Genomic DNA, 24,560 nt, shown 5'->3' on the forward strand with positions numbered 1-24,560 from the left:
CCCTGAACCACAGGTATCCGTGGTGCTCAATCCTCGTTTTACCTTTCACCAAAGTCTAAGGTTGTTGTGTAGCACATCCCAGGTCCTCCGCTGTTTCCTGCAGTCTCTGGAACTGGTTGCTCTTATTGCCTTGGGGATAATCACTCGCTCTGCTCCTTTTCAGGTGAAAGTAAAATCGGTGATTCTGGCAGAGATGCAGATGTTTCTTCAAAGAAGAATGGAGGAGGATGAACATAGCGCGCAGTACATCAACAACCTTAGCCAAGAACTCAACAAGTCAGTCCCACTTTACAGCCAGCAATTGGCATCAGGGTTGTTTCCATCAAAGAGCTGCCCAATGTTGGAGTAGTACTCTCTGAGTTAGGAGGCCGCGGTTACAAGTCCCACTCTTCACATTTGAACCTATGATTTAGGTTGACACTTTAGCGCAGTGAGAGAGTGAGGATGAGATGTTAACCCAAGGTCCCATCTACTCGCTCAGGTGGGTGTAAAATATCCCATGGCCACTATTTGAAAACAGGGCCAATTTATTCCCCAACCCATAACACTGAGAGGAATAGCTGGGTAATTATCATGTTGTTGTTTGTGGGATCTTGCTGTGTGCACATTGGCTGCTGCATTTCCTTCATTACAACAGTAACTACACTTCAGAAGTGTTTCATTGTCTGTAAAGAGCTTTGACACTTGCTGAGGTGAGGAATGGCGCTGTAGAAATGCAAGTACATTCTTTTATTGTGGGGAAAGTTCCTTGAAGGGTAACCTTTTGTTCTAATAGCCAAGTGTTTAAGTTGTGTTCTCTCTACCCTCACCCTGTGAACAGTCTGCGGGAGGTCAAAGCACAGCTCCAGCTGAATCTGATGGTGCAACTTGTATTAAAACAAGGGCAGGTGGAGGTACAGAGCAGCGACTTCACCCCTGACTATTCCAATTCCATTCTCCTGCACAAGGGTGTCGTGGAGGATCTGAACAGCACTATTCAGGTAACTAACCAGTTTTGCTCTTGATGGAGCGTTCCAAGTTCCATCAAACATGACAGTGGCACTTACTCACTTCCCTGTTCACTGACGCTCAGTTTGGGTTCCGCCAGGGTCACTCAGCTCCTGATCTCATTACAGCCTTGGTCCAAACATGGACAAAAGAGCTGAATTGCAGGGGTGACGTGAGAGTGACTGCCCTCGGCATCAAGGCAGCATTTGACCGAGTGTGGCATCAAGGAGCCCGAGCTAAACTGGAGTCAATGGGAATCAGGGGGGAAACTCTCCGCTGGTTGGACTCAGACCCGGCACAAAGGAAGATGGTTGTGGTAGTTGGAGGTCAATCATCTCAGCTCCAGGACATCACTGCAGGGGTTCCTCAGAGTACTCTCCTAGTCCCAACCATCTTTGGCTGCTTTATCAATGACCTTCTTCCACCATAAGGTCAGAAGTGGGAATGTTTGCGGATGACTGCACAATGTTCAGCACCATTCGCGACTCCTCAGATCATGAAGCAGTCCGTGTCCAAATGGAGCAAGACCAGGACAATATCCAGGGTCACAAGTGACAAGTTACATTCATGCCACACAATTGCCAGGCAATGACCATCTCCAGTAAGAAAGAATCAAACGATCGCCCCTTGACGTTCAATAGCATTACCATCGCTGAATCCTCCACAATCAACATCCTGGGGGTTACCATTGTCATGTGAGAGTACCTTTAAGAAAAGGGCGTTTATAAATGGGTGTGGATATAAGTATCTGTAGTGAGAGTACCTTTAAGAAATGGGTGTTTATTACTGCAGTGATGTCAGAGAGTGGGTGGAGCTGGGCTGTCTGTCAGCTTTTTACTTTCGCTTTAGGCTTTTTGCTGCAGGGTGTGTTTTAGTTTCGTTTTCAGTGCTGGATAGCTGCAGTCACAGCCAGAAGGTGTATGAATCTCTCTCTGTAATCTATAGACTGTAAATCGATCCTGGTGATTTAAAATTAATAACAGTCGTGACTTTAACCTGATGTGCTTCTGGTAAAAGATGTTTTAAGTCTGATGGGTGTTAAAAGGAAAGCTTAAAGGATTACTTAGTGTTGTATTCTTTGGGGGTTGTATTTGAATTGATGGTTGCTAAGATGTTCACTGTATGTTTTAAAAAGGTTAACTTGAGTTCATAGAATAAACATTGTTTTGCTTTAAAAAACATTTTTCCATTTCTGCTCTACCACACCTGTAGAGTGGGCCGTGTGCTCCCCATACCACTAGTAAAAGTTGTGGGGCAGGTGAACTCCAGGATACACTTTGGGGTTCTCTAAACCCTGGCCCATAACACCATTGATCAGAAACTGAACTGGACTAGTCACCTAGTGTGGCTACTAGGGCAGATCAAAGGTTAGGACTCCTGCGGCGAATAATTCACCTCCTGACCCCCCAAAGCCTGTCCGCCATCTACGAGGCACAAGTCAGGAGTGTGATGGAATACTCTCCACTTACCTGGATGAGCGCAGCTCCAACAACACTCAAGAAGCTCAACACCACCCAGGACAAAGCAGCCCCGCTTGATTGCTCCTCCTTCCACAAACATTCAAACCCTCCACCAGCGATGAGCAGTAGCAGCCGTGTGTACCATCTACACCAGGCACTGCAGGAACTCACCACGGTTCCTTAGGCAGCACCTTCCAAACCCACGACCACTACCATCTAGAAGGACAAGAGCAGCAGATACCTGGGAACCCCACCACCTGGAGGTTCCCCTCCAAGTCACTCACCACCCTGACTAGGAAATATATCGCCGTTCCTTCACTGTCGCTGGGACAAAATCCTGGAACTCCTCCCTAACAGCACAGTGTGTGTACCTACACATGAAAGACTGCCGTGGTTTAAGAAGGCAACTGACCACCACCTTCTGAAGGGCAACTGGGGATGGGAAATAAATGCTGACCTAACCAGCGACGCCCACATCCCGTAAATGAATTTTAAAAAAATTCATAGCTCATGCTGACACCCAATTCCAATACTCGCCAGGGCAGATTTCACCCCAAACCTTGTGTTTCTGATGGGAAATTCATTTGTTAACGAATTTTTAAGCCTATCTGTCCAAACGCTGGAGGCAGTGCAGAACCTGGCTGAGCCAGGGCCAACTTGTGATTTTCAAGCTTAGAACGGAGGCAAAGGAGGGACCCTTGTAGAATGAGCAGATTGATACTGAACGCTATTTTAAATGAAACTGTGACTGCAGGTGATGGAAACCTATGGAGAAGCTGGTAAAAGGCAGGGTCAGCATTGATGCCCAGAGGAATAGGCATCTGCAACGGGAGTGGGTGAATAGATCTGGGCAATGAAAGAGGTGAGTGGGTGGTGTTGAGGAGGGAGGGATTTAATTAAAGGGTCTGCTGTATTCTCATTTATACTTTGTAATCTGGCTAAAAGTTCTGTCTGGGATTAGTGTCTGATCATTTATTTACTGTTATCCAGTTATTAGGAGAAAGGAAAGTAGCCAGTATGGTGGAATGCAAAGACTTCAGGAAAAAAATTGTGCAGGTGGAGTGGGAGTGCCAGAAGATGCTGATGCAGATGGACGACTTACGTAACAAGATCCGGGATATCCTGAAACTGAGGATCACCAAACAGGCACAGATGGTAATGGCTAACTTCACACCAGCAAATCTCACCTGTCTAAGACACAGAGAGCCCCCAAAGGCTGGGAAACCTCTCCCGACAGGAAGCCCCTTTGGACTGGGAAACTCACCTAACAGAGTCCCCAGGGACCTGGAGAACTCTCCTAACTGCAAACTCCCAGGGGATGGGGAAAGTCTCCTGACTGGGAGGCGTGGGACTGGGGAATCTCTCTCTACCAGGAGCCCCAGGGTCTAGGGAAACTCTCCCAACTAGGAGTCCCTGAGACTGGGAAATCTCTCCAGACTGGGAGCCTCCAGGGCCAGGGAAATGCTCCCAAAAGGGAGGCCCCATAAATGAGAAACTCTCTTGATTGGGAGCCATAAGTACTGGAGTTCAAGTCTGACCTGCCAAGAAAATTCTACTTGAGCGGCTTAATCCCAATCGGGTGCAAGTATATCTGGATGTCTGTAAAAGTATGCTATTCCTGAATTACCAATGCCGGACACATCGGTGAGAAAATGAAACAGTTCTACCTCTGGAAAAGGACAACACATCCGTCTGCTGCAGCAAAAAGGAGGATTTGCAGAATAGATGTTTCCCTTAATGACTAACACTGTTTGGTTTGTTCTTTCCTAGTACCTAAGAGAGGCTAATTATGAGGGTCAAATGAATGCAGACATAATGGGAATGGAGCGTTCAATCGAAGGTCAAGAGAAGGTAATCAATACGAGATTCTCCTGTCACTAGTGAAAGGCAGTCTCGCCTGACTGCAGGAGCGATGCGGCACCAATTCCTAAACCTTCTTAACGTTCTCTCTTTAAGCAATGGAGGAATAATAGCGAGCCCACAGAGACAGGTCTCCCTCAACTCTGACCAGAATTCAATTTTCATCACCATTGAAGGAAACACTTTAACCCAGAGCTCATCCTGAGAGATATTAACGAACAGGAAAAACTGATCAGGTTGAGAGTTGACCCGATAAGGGTCTTTAAGGTTACAGAGGGGTTTGATAAAATTCAGGTGGTGTAGATGTTTCTATTAGTGAATCCAAAACTCGGGGCTATACTGTCACTGATTGAAGCCAACAGGGAATTCAGAGAAATATCTTTACAGAGTGATGTGAATGTGGAACTCACTGCCACAGGGAGTGATTGTGCCAAGTAGCATAGATGCATTTAAGAGGAAGCTAGGTTAGTTAGAGGGAGATAGAAATAGCATCTATTAATAAGATGAGGTAATTCAGAATAAGAGGAAGCTCATATGCAGCAAAAATACCGACACAGAACTGAGTGTCTAAATGGCCTGTTTCCATATTTTCCATTCCAAGAAACGGCCATCAGTCTGCACAAAGAACAAAATAGCACAGGAACAGACCCTTCAGCCCTCCAAGCCTGCGCCAATCACGTGTCCTATCTAGCCCAACCGCCTGTATCCTTCTATACCCCATCATGAGCCTATCCAGATAAGTCTTAAAGGTTGCTAACGTATAGAACATAGAACGATACAGCGCATTACAGGCCCTTCAGCCCACGATGTTGCACCGAAACAAAAGCCATCTAACCTACACTATGCCATTATCATCCATATGCTTATCCAATAAACTTTTAAATGCCCTCAATGTTGGCGAGTTCACTACTGTTGCAGGTAGGGCATTCCACGGCCTCACCACACTTTGCGTAAAGAACCTACCTCTGACCTCTGTCCTATATCTATTACCCCTCAGTTTAAAGTTATGTCCCCTCGTGCCAGCCATATCCATCCACGGGAGAAGGCTCTCACTGTCCACCCTATCCAACCCCCTGATCATTTTGAATGCCTCTATTAAGTCTCCTCTTAACCTTCTTCTCTCCAACGAAAACAACCTCAAGTCCATCAGCCTTTCCTCATAAGATTTTCCCTCCATACCAGGCAACATCCTGGTAAATCTCCTCTGCACCCGCTCCAAAGCCTCCACGTCCTTCCTATAATGCGGTGACCAGAACTGTACGCAATACTCCAAATGTGGCCGTACCAGAGTTCTGTACAGCTGCAACATGACCTCATGACTCTGGAACTCAATCCCTCTACCAATAAAGGCCAACACTCCATAGGCCTTCTTCACAACCCTATCAACATGGGTGGCAACTTTCAGGGATCTATGTACATGGACGCCTAGATCCCTCTGCTCATCCACACTTCCAAGAACTTTACCATTAGCCAAATATTCCGCATTCCTGTTATTCCTTCCAAAGTGAATCACCTCACACTTCTCTACATTAATCTCCATTTGCCACCTCTCAGCCCAGCTCTGCAGCTTATCTATGTCCCTCTGTAACCTGCTACATCCTTCCACACTGTCGACAACACCACCGACTTTAGTGTCGTCTGCAAATTTACTCACCCACCCTTCTGCGCCTTCCTCTAGGTCATTGATAAAAATGACAAACAGCAACGGCCCCAGAACAGATCCTTGTGGTACGCCACTTGTAACTGAACTCCATTCTGAACATTTCCCATCAATCACCACCCTCTGTCTTCTTTCAGCTAGCCAATTTCTGATCCACATCTCTAAATCACCCTCAATCCCCAGCCTCCGTATTTTCTGCAATAGCCTACCGTGGGGAACCTTATCAAACGCTTTACTGAAATCCATATACACCACATCAACTGCTCTACCCTCGTCTACCTGTTCAGTCACCTTCTCAAAGAACTCGATAAGGTTTGTGAGGCATGACCTACCCTTCACAAAGCCATGCTGACTATCCCTGATCATATTATTCCTATCTAGATGATTATAAATCTTGTCTCTTATAATCCCCTCCAAGACTTTACCCACTACAGACGTGAGGCTCACCAGTCTATAGTTGCCGGGGTTGTCTCTGCTCCCCTTTTTGAACAAAGGGACCACATTTGCTATCCTCCAGTCCTCTGGCACTATTCCTGTAGCCAATGATGACATAAAAATCAAAGCCAAAGGTCCAGCAATCTCTTCCCTGGTCTCCCAGAGAATCCTAGGATAAATCCCATCAGGCCCCGGGGACTTATCTATTTTCAGCCTGTCCAGAATTGCCAACACCTCTTCCCTACGTACCTCAATGCCATCTATTCTAATAGCCTGGGTCTCAGCATTCTCCTCCACAACATTATCTTTTTCCTGAGTGAATACTGACGAATAATATTCATTTAGTATCCCCCCAATATCTTCAGACTCCACACACAACTTCCCATCCCTGTCCTTGACTGGTCCTACTCTTTCCCTAGTCATTCGCTTATTCCTGACATACCTATAGAAAGCTTTTGGGTTTTCCTTGATCCTTCCTGCCAAATACTTCTCATGTCCCCTCCTTGCTCGTCTTAGCTCTCTTTTTAGATCCTTCCTCGCTACCTTGTAACTATCCATCGCCCCAACTGAAACTTCACACCTCATCTTCACATAGGCCTCCTTCTTCCTCTTAACAAGAGATTCCACTTCTTTGGTAAACCACGGTTCCCTCGCTCTACGCCTTCCTCCCTGCCTGACCGGTACATACTTATCAAGAACACGCAGTAGCTGATCCTTGAACAAGCTCCACTTATCCAGTGTGCCCAACACTTGCAGCCTACTTCTCCAACCTATCCCCCCAAGTCACGTCTAATGGCATCATAATTGCCCTTCCCCCAGCTAAAACTCTTGCCCTGCGGTGTATACTTATCCCTTTCCATCATTAACGTAAACGTCACCGAATTGTGGTCACTGTCCCCAAAGTGCTCTCCTACCTCCAAATCCAACACCTAGCCTGGTTCATTACCCAAAATCAAATCCAACGTGGCCTCGCCTCTTGTTGGCCTGTCAACATATTGTGTCAGGAAACCCTCCTGCACACACTGTACAAAAAACGACCCATCTAATGTACTCGAACTATATCTTTTCCAGTCAATATTTGGAAAGTTAAAGTCTCCCATAATAACTACCCTGTTACTTTCGCTCTTATCCAGGATCATCCTCGCCATCCTTTCCTCTACATCCCTAGAACTATTTGGAGGCCTATAGAAAACTCCCAACAGGGTGACCTCTCCTTTCCTGTTTCTAACCTCAGCCCATACTACCTCGGAAGATGAGTCCCCATCTAGCATCCTCTCCGCCACCGTAATACTGCTCTTGACTAGCAGTGCCACACCTCCCCCTCTTTTGCCTCCTTCTCTGAGCTTACTAAAACACCTAAACCCCGGAACCTGCAACATCCATTCCTGTCCCTGCTCTATCCATGTCTCCGAAATGGCCACAACATCGAAGTCCCAGGTACCAACCCATGTTGCCAGTTCCCCTACCTTATTTCGTATACTCCTGGCATTGAAGTAGACACACTTCAAACCACCTACCTGAACACTGGCCCCCTCCTGCGACGTCAAATCTGTGCTCCTGACCTCTATACTCTCATTCTCCCGTACCCTAAAACTACAATCCAGGTTCCCATGCCCCTGCTGCATTAGTTCAAACCCCCCCAAAGAGCACTAACAAATCTCCCCCCCAGGATATTTGTGCCCCTCAGGTTCAGATGTAGACCATCCTGTCTGTAGAGGTCCCACCTTCCCCAGAAAGAGCCCCAGTTATCCAGAAATCTGAATCCCTCCCACCTGCACCATCCCTGTAGCCACGTGTTTAATTGCTCTCTCTCCCTATTCCTCATCTCACTATCACGTGGCACGGGCAACAACCCAGAGATAACAACTCTGTTTGTTCTAGTTCTGAGCTTCCATCCTAGCTCCCTGAAAGCCTGCCTGACATCCTTGTCCCCTTTCCTACCTATGTCGTTAGTGCCAATGTGGACCACGACTTGGGGCTGCTCCCCCTCCCCCTTAAGGACCCGGAAAACACGATCCGAGACATCACGTACCCTTGCACCTGGGAGGCAACATACCAAACGTGAGTCTCTCACGCTCCCACAAAATCTCCTATCTGTGCCCCTGACTATAGAGTCCCCAATTACTAATGCTCTGCTCCTCTCCCCCCTTCCCTTCTGAGCAACAGGGACAGACTCCGTGCCAGAGGCACGTACCCCATGGCTTACCCCTGGTAAGTCCCCCCCCCACAAGTATCCAAAGCGGTATACTTGTTTCTCAGGGGAACGACCGCAGGGGATCCCTGCACTGACTGCTTCTTCCCAGTCCCTCTTACAGTTACCCATCTATCTCCAATCTTTGGTGTAACTAATTCCCTAAAGCTGCTATCTATGACCCCCTCTGCCTCCCGAATGATCCGAAGTTCTTCCAACTCCAGCTCCAGTTCCCTAACTTGGTCTTGGAGGAGCTGGAGATGGCAGCACTTCCTGCAGGTAAAATCAGCAGGGACACTAACGGCATCCCTCACCTCAAACATCCTGCAGGAGGAACATTGCACTCCCTTCCCTGCCATCCCTCTAACTTTCTACCAAGATCTGGCTAACAACTAAATTTTTAAAAAAAAATAATAATAATAATACAATCTGGTACTTACCTCACACCAATGGGTTTTATTATTAGGTTAGAGGAGGAGGGCGGGTGGGAGACACGTGTAGTGTCTCGGGTTTCCTCTCCACCAGAATTTATTGGTGAGGGACTTCCCAGACGTCCACGGGTCGAACTTCCTGTTCCCGCCTTAAAAAAATATTTTTTTTAAAAAAACAACAGCAAAGAGGGACAGAAACAGGACCAGGTAAGTGTTTACTTAAATACTCACCCACCAGCTGCCTCTGCGCTCCGCTCCCGCTGAAACTCCAAGAGATGCCCCTGCAAGGTAAGTTAATTTAAACTGCAATACTCACCCACCAGCAGCCTCTGCACTCCGCTCCCGCTGAAACTCCAACTCTGCCTCACCCACCTCACTTGGCCGTGCATTCCAGGCCACCACCACCCTCTTTGTAAAAACTTCACCCGCACATCTCCACTAAACCTTTCCCCCCTCACCTTGAACTTGTGCCCCCTTGTAATTGTCCTTTCCGCCCTGGGAAAAAGCCTCCAACTGTTCACCCTATCTATACCCCTAATAATTTTATAAACTTCTATCAGGTCGCCCCTCAGCCTCCGCCTCTCTAGTCAGAACAATCCCAGTTTATTCAATCTCTCCTCATAGCTAATGCCCTCCATACCAGGCAACATCCTGGTAAACCTTTTCTGTACTCTCTCCAAAGCCTCCACGTCCTTCTGGTAGTGCAGTGATTAGAATTGGACACAGTATTCCAAATGTGGCCCAACCAACGTTCTATAGAACTGTAACATAATTTTTGAGCTTTTATACTCGATACCCCCTCCTATGAAGTAAAGCATGCCGTATGCTTTCTTTACCATTTCCACCTGTGCTGCCACTTTTAAGGATCTGTGGACCTGCACACCCAGATCTCTCTGTGTCTCTATGCTCCTGATGGTTCTGCCATTTATTTTATAGCCCCCACCAGAATTGTTCCACCAAAAACAAGATGAGTAACCTCATCTATTCCAAAATGAATACATCATTTCCTAGAAATAAGCATGTTCAACCCTAAAACTAAGGCTGGGATGTTGCAGAAATTTGAAAACAAACAAAGAACAAAGAAATGTACAGCACAGGAACAGGCCCTTCGGCCCTCCAAGCCCATGCCGACCATGCTGCCCGTCTGAACTACAATCTTCTACACTTCCTGGGTCCGTATCCCTCTATTCCCATCCTATTCATGTATTTGTCAAGATGCCCCTTAAATGTCACTATCGTCCCTGCTTCCACCACCTCCTCCGGTAGCGAAAAGAAGCACCATTGTCACGGTTTCCATGATGTATCGCTGGCGGGTCTGATTCTCCTGGCCCATGTAGCCACCTGAGTTGGCCACTTCCCGACTTAAAATCGAGAACCGCAAAGGCTGAAGGGAAATTCAGCCAACACAGGCAAAAACTAACAGGTGCAAGTTTACTGTGTATTAGACTCTGCAGAAACCCAGACAGCATCGATACAAGCAGCCATCTACATAGTAATGAGCGATCCCCAGGAACAATCGAAACATTTTGAGGTAAACAAGGCCAAGCCAGACTCCTCGGCGCCAGCAGGAGCCAACACAAAAGAGGTTAACGGACACTTAAAGATCGCCCAACGATCAGGGAACAGCTCCAGCATTGGAGAAATCGAACCATGCGATTGGAACGAAGTCCAATCACTTGAAACCAGGTACGGGTCCGCCCCGAAGGGCGGGAAGCCCCTGGGAACTATAAAGTAAAGGCCCCAAGTTCAAATCGTCCTTCTTGACAGGGTCACTCAGCAACGCGAAGCAACCCCTGAGAGTGAACTGTCCGGCGGCCTCCAACAAAGCAAGTCTCAAGTCAACGCTCGCTATGAGATAGGCGCTCCTAGCTACCAGTCCATACCAGCTTTTGAATCCCGCACTCAGAACCCGAACGAAAGGCCATTTGTTCCCCTGAGCTGGTGGGCCAGTCCGAAGCTAAGTATAGGCCTGTTAGTTATAGAAATAGCCTCGAAAATAGAGTTTATGCATGAGTAGCGATTTACAGTGTATAATAAATGTATATTGATTTGAATCTTACTAATTGGTGTGTTGAGGTATTGATCATTACTTGAACTTGAACCTTGTGGCGGTATCATAAAGATACCTGGCGACTCTAGAGCAAAGGTTATAAAACAGAGCCAATTGAACCAACCAAAAGTTAGCAACACCCACCATCTAAGCACTCGATGATCCAGGCGTCATTTTTAAAGGCTGCCCAGTACACGGCGAGCAAACAGTTCACCCGATCTCTTCCCCCCCCCCCCCCCCCAAGTAGGCACTGCCCAGGTAGTGCCGGGGTGGGGTGTCTGGGTTGTGCCAGATTAGTGATGGGACACCGGAGCTGTACCTGGGGGGTGAGCTACTCGCCCTTGCGCACTGCACTCACCCGAGCTCCTCTGGGAGGTCTGCTCACCAGGTGCTCACCTTCAGAGACCAGTCGTGCTTCAGTGTTCTGCCATAGCGCAGGGGGATGATTCACAGGCGGTCAGGCTTGATAATGATATTTAAATATATTAGAATGATGTTCCCAACAATCTGTGCAGCCCATCACTGAGGGAGGGGACAATCGTGTCGTGCTTTTACGCCATCATAAAACACTACACTCCTCGCAATATTTTCCACTCCCGTCACTGAACCCACCTGACATGAACAGCAGCAGAAAATCCCAGCCAGTTTGCTAAAGTAACTCCAGGAGAAATTGATAATTGTCTGACTTTGATGATTCACTTTATGCTTAGTTTCACAGTAAAGTTATCGAAAAGAAAAAGAATATCATCAAAGAGCTGGAGAAGCAGATCTCACAAATGAAGAGGGAGATGAAAGTGATTGATCGACAGTTGAAAGAACAGCACATCTCCGTCAGTGAAAGGCAAAATATTCAGGAGATGATCAGTGAGTTCAAAGCAACGTGTTGTTGATTTGTAAAACCAGTGGGGTTAATGTGACAACTTAGTCACAATCAACCTAATAGGAATCTGAGCACGTGAGCAAAAATTTACAAACAGCTGATAAAGTGCACATGGCCCCAGGGGATTTGGATTTTTGAAAAAAAGGAAACATTTGCTGGGCTGCAAAGAGCCAGGGAATGTGCCTAACTGGATTGCTAATTGGCACCGGTGTGATGAGTTGGATGGCTCCCTCTGTGTGTATGATTCCAGGACAAATTGAACTATAAAAGGGAAATGGCATTTTATAAACACCATGGGCGGCATTCTCTGGTTACCCAGCTGCATGTTTCCAGGTGGCGGCGCACGGTTCGCTGACGGCAGCATTGTCTCTTCCTGCCGCTTGTCAATGGGATTTCCCGGTGAAGCCACCCCACGCTGCCAGGAAACCCGTGGGTGGGGGTGTGCTGCCAGCAGGAAAAGAGAATCCAAACAGCCGGAGAGTTACGGCTCATATCATCCTTCAGAAATGTCACAATGTGCATTTGCAGTAAATATAATTTAAATGTCCGCCAAACAATTTAATACATGAAGAAAATAGAGGGATATGGGGGCAGGGTAGGAGGAAGCATTATTCTGTTCTGTAGAATCACTCTCATAATTCTGTAGTTGGGTTGGAAGAAGTGTTAGTGAGGGCACTGGGAGAACTCCCCTTTTTTGTTTAATAGTGCAGGACTAAGGTTGATTACAGCTCATTTGAACCAATGCATAAGTAGACTACACCAAGGAGGCAACAATAATGAGCAAATTCATGAAATAGTGCTCACCGCCAGTTCAGGTGAATGCTAGCTTAGGTTATATTCTCAAGTCCTGGAGTGAGGCTTGAACCCGCTCGTATGAGCGGAGGTTGCAGCTGAGCAAGGTCAGCACTGGGAGTCTGCAAGGTACAGTAATGTTAATACAATGTCCTTGTCACCAACCAGTATATCCCACTCATGGAATGTGGGCATCACTGGTTGGGTCAGCACTTATCGCCCATCCATAATTGCCCTTAAGAGTCAATCATGTTGTTGTGGGACTGGAGTCACATGTAGACTCTGTGCTCAGTTATCCATCTCTGTCCTTCCACTGAGAAAGGCAGTGAAACAGAGAGGAAATAAAAGTCAGAGGAAAATAATGCTGACTGCTCTCTGTTAGCTTCAGATTAGCATTCCCAAAGTCCTTCTGTATCAGCAATCCAATCTCAGCCAACAATCGTGAATCACAATTTGGGAGTAAACATTTCACCCTCAATACAAGTCCACTGAAGAGGCTGTTTTTTCTTTCTCCATTAGCTACAGTCAAATCAGATGAAGATGCCCGCACTCGCTTCAAGGACTTGTTGCAACACAACAAGCTAATGGAACTCAGCCGATCCCAGTCTGAAGATATTGAAATCCTGAGAAACGAGTTGGAGAGACAGCGTATGAAAACCTTTCCAATCCTGGCTGAAGCAGAGCAATATGCCTATAATTGATTTTTCTTCACCTGATGTCTTTGGTATAAAATGCACACCAGGGAGTTAAAGTTTTTAATTTTCCATCAGATTTAATAATCTAGACAACTCATTTAGTTGGCTGCTGGTTTAATTTAAAATGTGTATTCATAAACAATAAAGACGTTGTTTGGATTGTACAGCTGTGTCTGGGTCTTGATTCGGGAGATGTGCATCACCCGAATAGTGTATCCTGTTTACTCCGTCCTGCCAGTACAAACCTTTTCTATGAGCCAAGCACTTGCTCTGTACTAGTGTGAGCTAGTGTACTAGTTTTGTCACCCCCGCTGAGTATTTCCAGCTTTTTCCCTTTTCATTCCAGATTTCCGTCATCCAGTTATTTTGCTTTTTGACTTGAATAGCTACATTTTTATTTATTTGCCTTTATTCCTCCTTTGCTGCGTGATTCCCATCTCACCTTCTCAAAAAGCTCTTTTCATTACTCATTTTTGGAGACTTGATAGAACAAGTCAGTCTCGGGAGCAGGTTGAGAGAAAGGAACTTACAAGGCTCCACCTTCTTCACTGCATATTGGTAAATTGATACAGCATTGTTGATGGCTGGAGTCCAGTGCTGCACCCTCCCCAATAGAGAAACATAGCAACAACACAACTTCAGGAAAGAAAAAGGACATTCAATGTAACCTAGTGGAGCAAGATCTTTACAATAAAACAATGTCTTGTGGTACTGCAGCTAGCAGCTCCTAGCTGCAAGGTAATGAATGGTTAATGTATAGTGTTGAACAAGGTTGCTGATTCTCAGCACAGAAGAAATCTCATGCATCAGTGAAGTCCTCCTCAAGCCTGTTGTAATGCAGAAGTCTATCCTCTACTGCCAGGTTGTCTATGAGCTGGGTCAGGGTTGGTTTGGAATCAGTGGAAAGGGCCATTTGAAGTTCATATAGCAAGGTCTGGCTACTCTTCCTCCATTTCTCTATCAGAGACCCCAGTTCTTCCAAGTTATTCTGTAAAAAAGGGAATTGTTGGTCATTTATTGAGAACACAGTCCGTATCAAGCAGGTACATGCAACAGCCCAAGATGTACCATATAAATATTTGAAACTTGTCCAAACACTCAGCAAACTTTAACAACCATTAGTTCATATGCAACAGATTAGATTAGGGAAGCAGAAGGACAAGAATAATATCTCTTCCTACAACTGGGAGTGAGAGATCAAGCGGATCACAGATCAAACTTTTGTTGACATTTTGCAGTCTTGTAGTTCAATTACATTGAGATCGGAAGGTACAGCACCAAGATTCAGTTAATTCCTACAATCGCATACTAAATTTCACCCTCAACAGTATCCATTTTAAACTTGCAGACTCACTCAAACATTGAGTTCTATATCGGTCCTGTTGCACTGACAGCTGTAGTGAACCCTCATTATTTAAGGAAGTCTTGCTCAATTGTCATTGTTCCCCAGAGACTTTCAAATCCATCAAGCAAAGGGATTTAGCACCTTACAGAACATACAGTAGGCCATACAGTTCCTTGAGTCCTCGCCACCATTCAATTTATGATCAACTCTTTTCCTGCCTTAAGCCCTTAATCATTCATTTTCCTCCGTGTCCAAGTATCTTCTGTCATGAATATGCTCGATGACTGAACACCCACTGCTCTCGAGGGTAGAGAATTCCAAAGATTCACAACCCACTGAGAGAAAGAAATTCTGATCTTAGTCTGAAATAGCCAACCCCTTATCCTGAGGTCATGCTCTCTATTCCTAGACTCTACGGACTAGGACAAGGCGCTGCCACGCCTCCATGTCAAACCATATCAGAATCTTATATGTTTTAATGAGAAACTGCTCATTCTTCTAAATTCCAATTTACTCAATTTCTCCTCACAGGATGCTCCATTAGACAGGAATCAACCAAATCAAAGTGATCTGGATGTCCATGTACACCAGTCACAGAAAGCAAACCTTCAGATGCAACAGGTGGTAAAGAAGACAAGTGGTTTGTAGGCCTCCATTGCAAGAGGACTTGAATACAGGCCGCAAGGATGTCTTACTGCAGTTATACGGGGACTTGGTGAGGCCACACTAGGAGCATTGTGAGCAGTTTTACTCTCCTTATCTAAGAAAGGATATACTTGCCATAGAGGGAGTGCAGCGAAGATTCTCCAGACTGATACCTGGGATGACAGGATTGTCGTATGAGAAGATTGAGTCGACTGGGCATGCAGTCACTGGAATTTAGAGAATAAGAGGGGATCTCATTGAAATGTATTAAATTCTGACAGAGCCGCACAGACTGGGTTCAGGGAGGTTGTTTCCTCAGTTTGGCATGGGGAGGATCTAGAACAAGGGGTCACAGTCTCGTGATACAGAGTAGGCCATTTTGGACTGAGATGAAGAGAAATTTCTTCATTAAGAGGCTAGTGAACCTGTGGAATTCTCGATCAGTGTGGAGGCTAAATCATTGAATATATTTAAGAATAAGATAGATTCCGAGAGTGTAAAGGTGTCTAGGGGTATGGAGAGAATGCAGAGATATGGTGTTGAGATAGACAATGTGCCTTGATCATGTTGAATGGCAGAGTGATAAGATGTAGGAGCAGAGATGATCATTTGGCCCATCGAGTTTGCACCACCATTCAATGAGATGAATGACTGATCTGAAATGATAGTCCTCAACTTCACTTTGCCACCTTATCCCCATAACCCTCGATTCCCTCTCTGTCTCTCTCAGCCCTGAACATACTTATCAACCCAGCCTCTACAGTTCTCTGCGGTAAAGAATTCCACAGATTCACTACCCTCAGAGAAGAAATTCCGAGGGCGGTATGTGGTGTAGTGGATAGCATTGGGACTGCGACACTGAGGACCTGGGTTCGAATCCCGGTCCTGGGTCACTGTCCGTGTGGAGTTTGCACATTCTTCCCGTGTCTGCCTGGGTTACACCCCCACAACCAAAGATGTGCAGGTTAGGTGGATTGGCCACACTAAATTTCCCCTTAATTGGAAAGAAATATACAATTGGGTACTCTAAATTTATTTTAAAAAGAGAAGAAATTCCTCCTCATCTCTTGTCTTCAATGGTCAACCTCTTACGCTGAGGGGTGTTGGGAAGTGAGTGTATGGGGGTGGGTGAGAGTGTGAGTGGGAGGGTAAGTAAGTCAGTGAGGGTGGAAAAGTGTGTACGGGTGGGAGAGTGAGTGAGTGAGTGACTATGTGGAGGTGGAAGAGTCACATCGCCACCCTTTGTTAGGGACAGGTTTAGCAAAGTGGGCGAAACAGGTGGCTTGTAATGCAGAACAAAGCCAGCAGCGCGGGTTCAATTCCCGTACCTGCCTCCCCGAACTAGGGGCTTTTCACAGTAACTTCATTGAAGCCTAATTGTGACAATAAGCGATTCTTATTGACCATGGGTTTATTCTTGCTGCTCCACTCCTGAACTTGCACTGAAGTCACTGGGGCTGGTTTAGCTCACTGGGCTAAATTGCTGGCTTTTAAAGCAGACCAAGGCAGGCCAGCAGCCTGTTCAATTCCCGTACCAGCCTCCCTGAACAGGCGCCGGAATGTGGCGACTAGGGGCTTTTCACAGTAACTTCATTGAAGCCTACTTGTGACAATAAGCGATTTTCATTTTCATTTCATTTCAAGTCCTGGGCTCCACAATATTGTTACTGCAGGACCTCAGCTGCTCCCTGCAGTGACCAACCTCTGTCACTAGGTGGTGCTTGGTCAATCTAAAATATTTATTATATTAATGCAGTTTTTTTCAAACTGATTCACCCGGGACCCATTTTTAGCAATCAGCCAACCTTCGCAACCCGTGCTGGCCGAAAATCGGGACCCACCATTTTAACTTTCCTTTAATGTGCCAGGTGAGCCTGCTCGGTGCTAAGTATCTCATTTCGTAGAAACATCGAATCCCTACAGTGCAGAAAGAGGCTATTCGTCCCATCGAGTCTGCACCGACCCTCTGAAAGAGCACTCGCCCTAGGCCCAATCCCCCAGCGTATACCCGTAACCCCACCTAGGGACAACTTAGCATGGCCAGTCAACCTAACCTGCACATTTTTGGACTGTGGGAGGCAACTGCAGCTCCCGGAGGAAACCCACACAACATTGGAAGAATGTTCAAACTCCGCTTTGTGATTCAATGTTACATTTCTGATCATGACTCCAGCTGATGCGTTAAGATCTCACTGCATCCGTTGAAAAAAATCGAGAGGTTTGTCCTTGAACTCACCATGTTTAGTCTTCAATTACCTTTTGACGTTTTGAGGGTTTTAAACATTCATTTGCCAGTGCTTCCCACATATGTGCATATGAACTTTGAATCATGGCTGGAAGTGGCTCAATAATAAACCCACACCTCAAGTAATCATCTTTATGTTGTTTTGTTCCTGTTTTCAGCTTCTTCTGCCTGGGTTGCTTACCAGAGGCCCTGGAGTTCACACCAGCACTGCTGGCAGCTGCAAAATGGAGGCATCCCTCTCGCACCCAAACACGTGATGTCAGCGTACGTGACCTGCTCTCTGCAACCACTCCAGGCAGGAAGACTCTCACGATTTTTAAAAAATCATCTGTCCCTGGGTCAGAGCACTGACGTCAGGAGGAAGCGTTCTGCCCTCGCTGGGCTCCGGGGCTGCTCACTGCCCTCGCTGGGCTCCGGGGCTGCTCACTGCCCTCGCTGGGCTCCGGGGCTGCTCTCTACCCCCGCTGGGCACCGGGCTCCGGGGCTGCTCACTGCCCTCGCTGGGCTCCGGGGCTGCTCACTGCCCTCGCTGGGCTCCGGGGCTGCTCACTGCCCTCGCTGGGCTCCGGGGCTGCTCACTGCCCTCGCTGGGCTCCGGGGCTGCTCACTGCCCTCGCTGGGCTCCGGGGCTGCTCACTGCCCTCGCTGGGCTAGGGGAGCTCACTGCCCTCATGGAACGGCCGGCATTCTGAAAGCCGATCCTACCATTGGGCACTACTTCGCACAATGGGGAACGCCGCGGCGCATGGACCCGTGACTGGTAATGCCGCGGCGCTTGGACCCGTGACTGGGAACGCCGGAGCGCATGGACCCGTGACTGGGAACGCCGCGGCGCATGGACCCGTGACTGGGAACGCCGCAACGCATGGACCCGTGACTGGGAACGTCGCAGCGTGTGGACCCGTGACTGGGAACGCCGCGTCGCATGGACCCGTGACTGGGAACGCCGCAACGCATGGGCCCGTGACTGGGAACGCCGCAACGCATGGACCCGTATCTGGGAACGCCATGGCGCGTGGACCCGTGACTGGGAACACCGTAGCGCATGGACCCGTGACTGGGAACACCGTAATGCATGGACCCGTGACTGGGAACGCCGCGGCGCATGGACCCGTGACTGGGAACGCCGCGGCGCATGGACCCGTGACTGGGAACGTCATGGCGCGTGGACCCGTGACTGGGAACGCCATGGCGCATGGACCCGTGACTGGGAACGTCGCGTCGCATGGACCCGTGACTGGGAACGCCGCAACGCATGGACCCGTATCTGGGAACGCCATGGCGCGTGGACCCGTGACTGGGAACACCGTAGCGCATGGACCCGTGACTGGGAACACCGTAATGCATGGACCCGTGACTTGGAACGCCGCGGCGCATGGACCCGTGACTGGGAACGCCGCGGCACATAGACCCGTGACTGGGAACGCCGCAACACATGGACCCGTGACTGGGAACGTCGCAGCGTGTGGACCCGTGACTGGGAACGGCGCGTCGCATGGACCCGTGACTGGGAACGCCGCAACGCATGGGCCCGTGACTGGGAACGCCGCAACGCATGGACCCGTATCTGGGAACGCCATGGCGCGTGGACCCGTGACTGGGAACACCGTAGCGCATGGACCCGTGACTGGGAACACCGTAATGCATGGACCCGTGACTGGGAACGCCGCGGCGCATGGACCCGTGACTGGGAACGCCGCGGCGCATGGACCCGTGACTGGGAACGTCATGGCGCGTGGACCCGTGACTGGGAACGCCATGGCGCATGGACCCGTGACTGGGAACGTCGCGTCGCATGGACCCGTGACTGGGAACGCCGCAACGCATGGACCCGTATCTGGGAACGCCATGGCGCGTGGACCCGTGACTGGGAACACCGTAGCGCATGGACCCGTGACTGGGAACACCGTAATGCATGGACCCGTGACTTGGAACGCCGCGGCGCATGGACCCGTGACTGGGAACGCCGCAACGCATGGACACGTTACAGGGAACGTCGCGGCGCGTGGACCCGTGACTGGGAACGTCGCAACGCATTGACCCGTGACTGGGAACGTCGCGGCACATAGACCCGTGACTGGGAACGCCGCGTCGCATGGACCCGTGACTGGGAACGTCGCAACGCATGGACCCGTGACTGGGAACGCCATGGCGCGTGGACCCGTGACTGGGAACGCCATGGCGCATGGACCCGTGACTGGGAACGCCACATCGCATGGACCCGTGACTGGGAACACCGTAGCGCATGGACCCGTGACTGGGAACACCGTAATGCATGGACCCGTGACTGGGAACGCGATGGCGCGTGGACCGGTGACGGGGAACGCCACAACGCATGGACCCGTGACTGGGAACACCGTAGCGCATGGACCCCTGACTGGGAACACCGTAACGCATGGACCCGTGACTGGGAAAGCCGCGGCGCATGAACCCGTGACTGGGAATGCCGCGGCGCATGGACGACGCCACAACGCATGGACCCATGACTGGGAATGCCACGCGCATGGGCCCGTGACTGGGAACGCCATGGTGCGTGGACCCGTGACTGGGAACGCCATGGCGCATGGGCCCGTGACTGGGAACGCCGTGGCGCATGGACCCGTGACTGGGAACACCATAGCGCATGGACCCGAGAGTGGGAACGCCGGGTCGCATGGACCCGTGACTGGGAACGCCGCGTCGCATGTACCCGTGACTGGGAGCGTCGCAATGCATGGACCCGTGACTGGGAGCGTCACAACGCATGGACCCGTGACTGGGAGCGTCACAACACATGGGCCCGTGACTGGGAGCGTCACAACGCATGGACCCGTGACTGGGAGCGTCGCAACGCATGGACCCGTGACTGGGAGCGTCACAACGCATGGCACAATCTCCTGACACCTGCATGTGACCCACCCGCGGGTCGCGACCCTGGTTTGAAAATGACTGTATTAGTGAGTACCGTAATTTTTAAAAACATTTTCCATTGGGCAGTATTTTATGTTGAGTGATATTTTATTTTGCAGGTTATTTTAGCTAGAAATGCAAAGTGCTGCACATGTAGGATGCAGTATTTCAACTTGTACGATGTCTTACCAAGCGAGAAATTATCCAAGGAACCGAATTCCAGCTTTAACATTAATTCCTATGGGAATCCATGATTCACATAAAAGTCAGGATTTTCAGGAATATTTTCACAATTTTAAGTGAGATCGCTCTTTAAAAATGAGTCCATTTGAAAAATTAATTTACGGGATGTGGCCGTTGCCAGTTAGGCCAGCATTTATTACCCCTCCCTAGTTGCATTTCAGAGGGTGGTGGTGAGTTGCCTTCTTGAACCACTGCGGCCCCCGAGGTGTCGGTGAAAACACCTCCAGTATTGCAAATAAGTTGCTCTAATATTTGGTGTAACTTTTGGCCTATCAAGCTTTGAAAGATCAGGCCTGGGGCATGGAGTAATCTTCATTTCAGGTACCCAGATACTGCAGAGCACAGCACAGCTCAATGTAAAGTCAGTTCCCTGCCAATACAAATACTGGAGCCAGGAGACCAATGCCAGCAGTAATGTGACACCACCAGTTACTCTATGATAGTGATAATCATTTCCAAATGTGAGCGTCTGTGCTTCCACGATCACTATAACTGGACTGGGAAATTCACGTAGAGAATCTTATAGCCATCCAAGAGATGAAACTGCCTAGAATCTGTTCACAGGAACATCCAACCGTCCACCCACTCAGATTTGCCGCATGCTGGTAGCTAATCTGATCCACTAGTGCCTGTAGCCCCTCTGGATCCGCCTCAAGGATAACAGGAAAGCCAAGAACCAGGGCGTTGAAGGGGTCAGCTCAGTGGGCCCTAATTTTGGTGTATATTCCTTCAAAGGAGCTTCAAGCATGAGGCGTAAAGGAAAGTGCAGCACAGGAGGAATGAGCTAGAAGAAAAGTTGGTCACAGCAGAACAACACGTGAAGCTATGATAACAATCCAGAAACTGTATAACGAAACGAGGGAGAGAGGTAGGGAAGAAATAAAGAGTGCGATCTACCCGAATGGGAAGAGTCCCATAGCGTGCGATGGTGAGTGTTAGGATTAGTGGGATTAGATGGTGTTTCCCAGTGCTCAGAGTGACGGAAAACACCACACTATCGAACGGCCATTTGGGTAGATTGGGAGCCTCAGTGGGAAACATGCGACCGAGGTCACACGGAGGAGCTCCGCTCGCCGGAACTCCTCAGTGCAGGGAGAGATCGGGCCGTCATTGCCAAAGACCCCCGGTCTCTCGACCCCCCCCCCCCCACAAGCCCCAACTCACCAATGAGGGGGCCCTTGCCCCCCACCATGCACACGCACGGGGCATCCCTGGGTTCGATCCCTGTCATGCAAAATGACAGGTTGGCACCTTGGCAGTGCCCCTGCCAGCTGGCAGTGCCACCTGGGCACCTTGGCAATGCCAGGATGGCACCCAGGTGGTACTGCCAAGATGCCTGTGCCAGGCTGCCAGGTGCCACAAAGTCATTATCTCTGCTCGAACATATAAATTGCAACAAAATACAGGATGTCAAGTAGCAGTATCTGGATGTCAAGAAGATGCTCCCACAGTTTCCGGGGAAGTTAATCTAGGTGGGCACGAGCACAAATGCTGACAGTTTAATGAAGCACAGGTCCAACATTGCTTTATGGATAATGTGAACCATGGTCTGGTATTCAATATTAAACAGTGTCAGCTGCTTACCTTTGCTCTGTACATCTGAACCATTTTCAATCTACGAAGAATCTCCTCTTTCTCTCTCACTTTTCTCTGCAATTGTTCCTTCTCCTCAAGTAGTTGCTGCTGTTCAGGGATCACAGATGAAATATTAAAGCTTGGAGACACTGGGGGTGTCTGGATGTTCCGTGCGGCTGTGCAGTGAGATCTCAGACACTCCCCCATTACACTTGTCTCAGGCTGTTCATCCGCCTTCTTATTGCAAAGGCTCTCTGTTCCCGTGGTTACACCAGAGTCAACACAACAAGCCTCATCAGGGGTCTGGCTCTTACTGCCATCAGTGTCAGGGTTTGTACTTCCACCACCTTCACTCTGACAGTCAATCTTTAGCCTCTTTGGCACTATAAATGGAGAGTTAAAGGAGCGCCGTGTTTTCTTCAGCCGCTCTCGGAGACTGGCACTCATGGGCTGTCAGAGAGAGAAACAACAAAAATAACAATATTTGGCAGCTTTGGTTTGTAACCTATTTAAGTCAATATCCTTTGCTACTGATCTGAATTAACATCCTCACACTGTACTTCAGGCAGCTATGGCTCAGTCAGTAGCATGCTCAACTCTCTAGTCAAAGGATCATGGGCTCAAGTCCCACTCTAGAGACTCAAGCCCATAATCCAACCTGATGGCCCTAGTGGCAGAAACAGGGGGAACCGTTGGCATCAAGGGTGCGGACACAGCAGAGAGAGGGCGCCGCCCCATCACCAGGGACTCCAGTGATGGGATAGGGACAGGAGCGAGGGGGCACATCCCATCCACGGGGGTGGGGGCAGGACAGGCAGCACAGTCAGCAAGGACAGGAGCGAGGTGGCACTGCACCGTCCACAGGGCCAGGGGCAAGGTGGCACTGCACAGTCCGCAGGGCCAGGGGCAAGGTCACATTGCACCGTCCGCAGGGCCAGGAGCAAGGTGGCACTGCACCGTCCGCAGGGCCAGGGGCAAGGTCACATTGCACCGTCCCCAGGACCAGGGGCAAGGTGGCATTGCACCTTCCGCAGGGCCAGGGGCAAGGTGGCATTGCACCGTCCACAGGGCCAGGGGCAAGGTGGCACTGCACCGTCCGCAGGGCCAGGGGCAAGGTCACATTGCACCGTCCCCAGGACCAGGGGCAAGGTGGCATTGCACCTTCCGCAGGACCAGGGGCAAGGTGGCACTGCACCGTCCGCAGGGCCAGGGGCAAGGTGGCACTGCACCGTCCACAGGGCCAGGGGCAAGGTGGCATTGCACCGTCCACAGGGCCAGGGGCAAGGTGGCACTGCACCGTCCACAGGGCCAGGGGCAAGGTGGCATTGCACCGTCTGCAGGGCCAGGGGCAAGGTGGCACTGCACCGTCCACAGGGCCAGGGGCAAGGTGGCATTGCACCGTCTGCAGGGCCAGGGGCAAGGTGGCACTGCACCGTCCGCAGGGCCAGGAGCGAGGTGGCATTGCATCGTCTGCATGGCCAGGGGCAAGGTGGCACTGCACCATCCGCAGGGCCAGGAGCGAGGTGGCATTGCACCATCCGCAGGGCCAGGGGCAAGGTCGCACTGCACCGTCTGCAGGGGCAAGGGCGCACCGCATTGTCCGCAAAGTCAGAAGCGAGGGAACACCGCTCTATCCGCAGGGACAAATTTTCAGTTGAGGCGCACCATTCTCAGGTGGACGTAAACATCTCCACCACATATGGTGGAGAGTAGTAAGGGCGTGGAACGCCCTGCCTGCAACAGTAGTGGACTCACCAACATTAAGGGCATTTAAATGGTCATTGGATAGACATATGGACGATAAGGGAATAATGTAGATGGGCTTTAGATTGGTTTCACAGATCGGCGCAACATCGAGTGCCGAAGGGCCTGTACTGCGCTGTAATGTTCTATGTTCGATATGAAAACACTGGCGGTCTCCCAGTATTAATATTTATCCCATAACCAACATCACTAAAACAGATTATCTGGTTAATACCATATTTTTGTTAATTTTGGTTGTTGGAACTTGTTAAGACATTTCCTTCATTATAACAGAGACTACATTTCAAAAGTATTCATTGGATGTAAAGTGCTTTGAGGCACACTATAGAAATGCAAATTCTTTGCTACAATTTCTGCGGAAATAAGCTTATATCTACAATTCCCACATATTAAGGCCTCAATTTCAGGTGTGT

The 24,560-nt window shown here is 49.2% G+C and overlaps 2 protein-coding genes across 2 annotated transcripts in view; one reads left to right on the forward strand and one right to left on the reverse strand.

Annotated features, from left to right (window-relative positions):
* Positions 1 to 13,605, forward strand: part of cfap43 (cilia and flagella associated protein 43) — a 313,462-nt gene extending 299,857 nt beyond the window's left edge. Inside the window, exons 33-38 of the mRNA XM_072479757.1 lie at positions 164 to 276; positions 821 to 980; positions 3,438 to 3,602; positions 4,218 to 4,298; positions 11,785 to 11,938; positions 13,266 to 13,605. Of these exons, the coding sequence (XP_072335858.1) occupies positions 164 to 276; positions 821 to 980; positions 3,438 to 3,602; positions 4,218 to 4,298; positions 11,785 to 11,938; positions 13,266 to 13,447 (855 nt within the window). The 3' untranslated portion in view covers positions 13,448 to 13,605. The remainder of the gene's footprint in view (positions 1 to 163; positions 277 to 820; positions 981 to 3,437; positions 3,603 to 4,217; positions 4,299 to 11,784; positions 11,939 to 13,265) is intronic.
* The window catches only part of sfr1 (SWI5-dependent homologous recombination repair protein 1), a 44,055-nt gene continuing 33,033 nt past the window's right edge, over positions 13,539 to 24,560 (reverse strand). Inside the window, exons 3-4 of the mRNA XM_072479758.1 lie at positions 22,393 to 22,833; positions 13,539 to 14,429 (exon numbers count right to left, since the gene is read on the reverse strand). Of these exons, the coding sequence (XP_072335859.1) occupies positions 14,241 to 14,429; positions 22,393 to 22,833 (630 nt within the window). The 3' untranslated portion in view covers positions 13,539 to 14,240. The remainder of the gene's footprint in view (positions 14,430 to 22,392; positions 22,834 to 24,560) is intronic.

Source organism: Scyliorhinus torazame, chromosome 16 (assembly GCF_047496885.1).
Source record: "Scyliorhinus torazame isolate Kashiwa2021f chromosome 16, sScyTor2.1, whole genome shotgun sequence".
Lineage (NCBI taxonomy): Eukaryota > Metazoa > Chordata > Chondrichthyes > Carcharhiniformes > Scyliorhinidae > Scyliorhinus > Scyliorhinus torazame.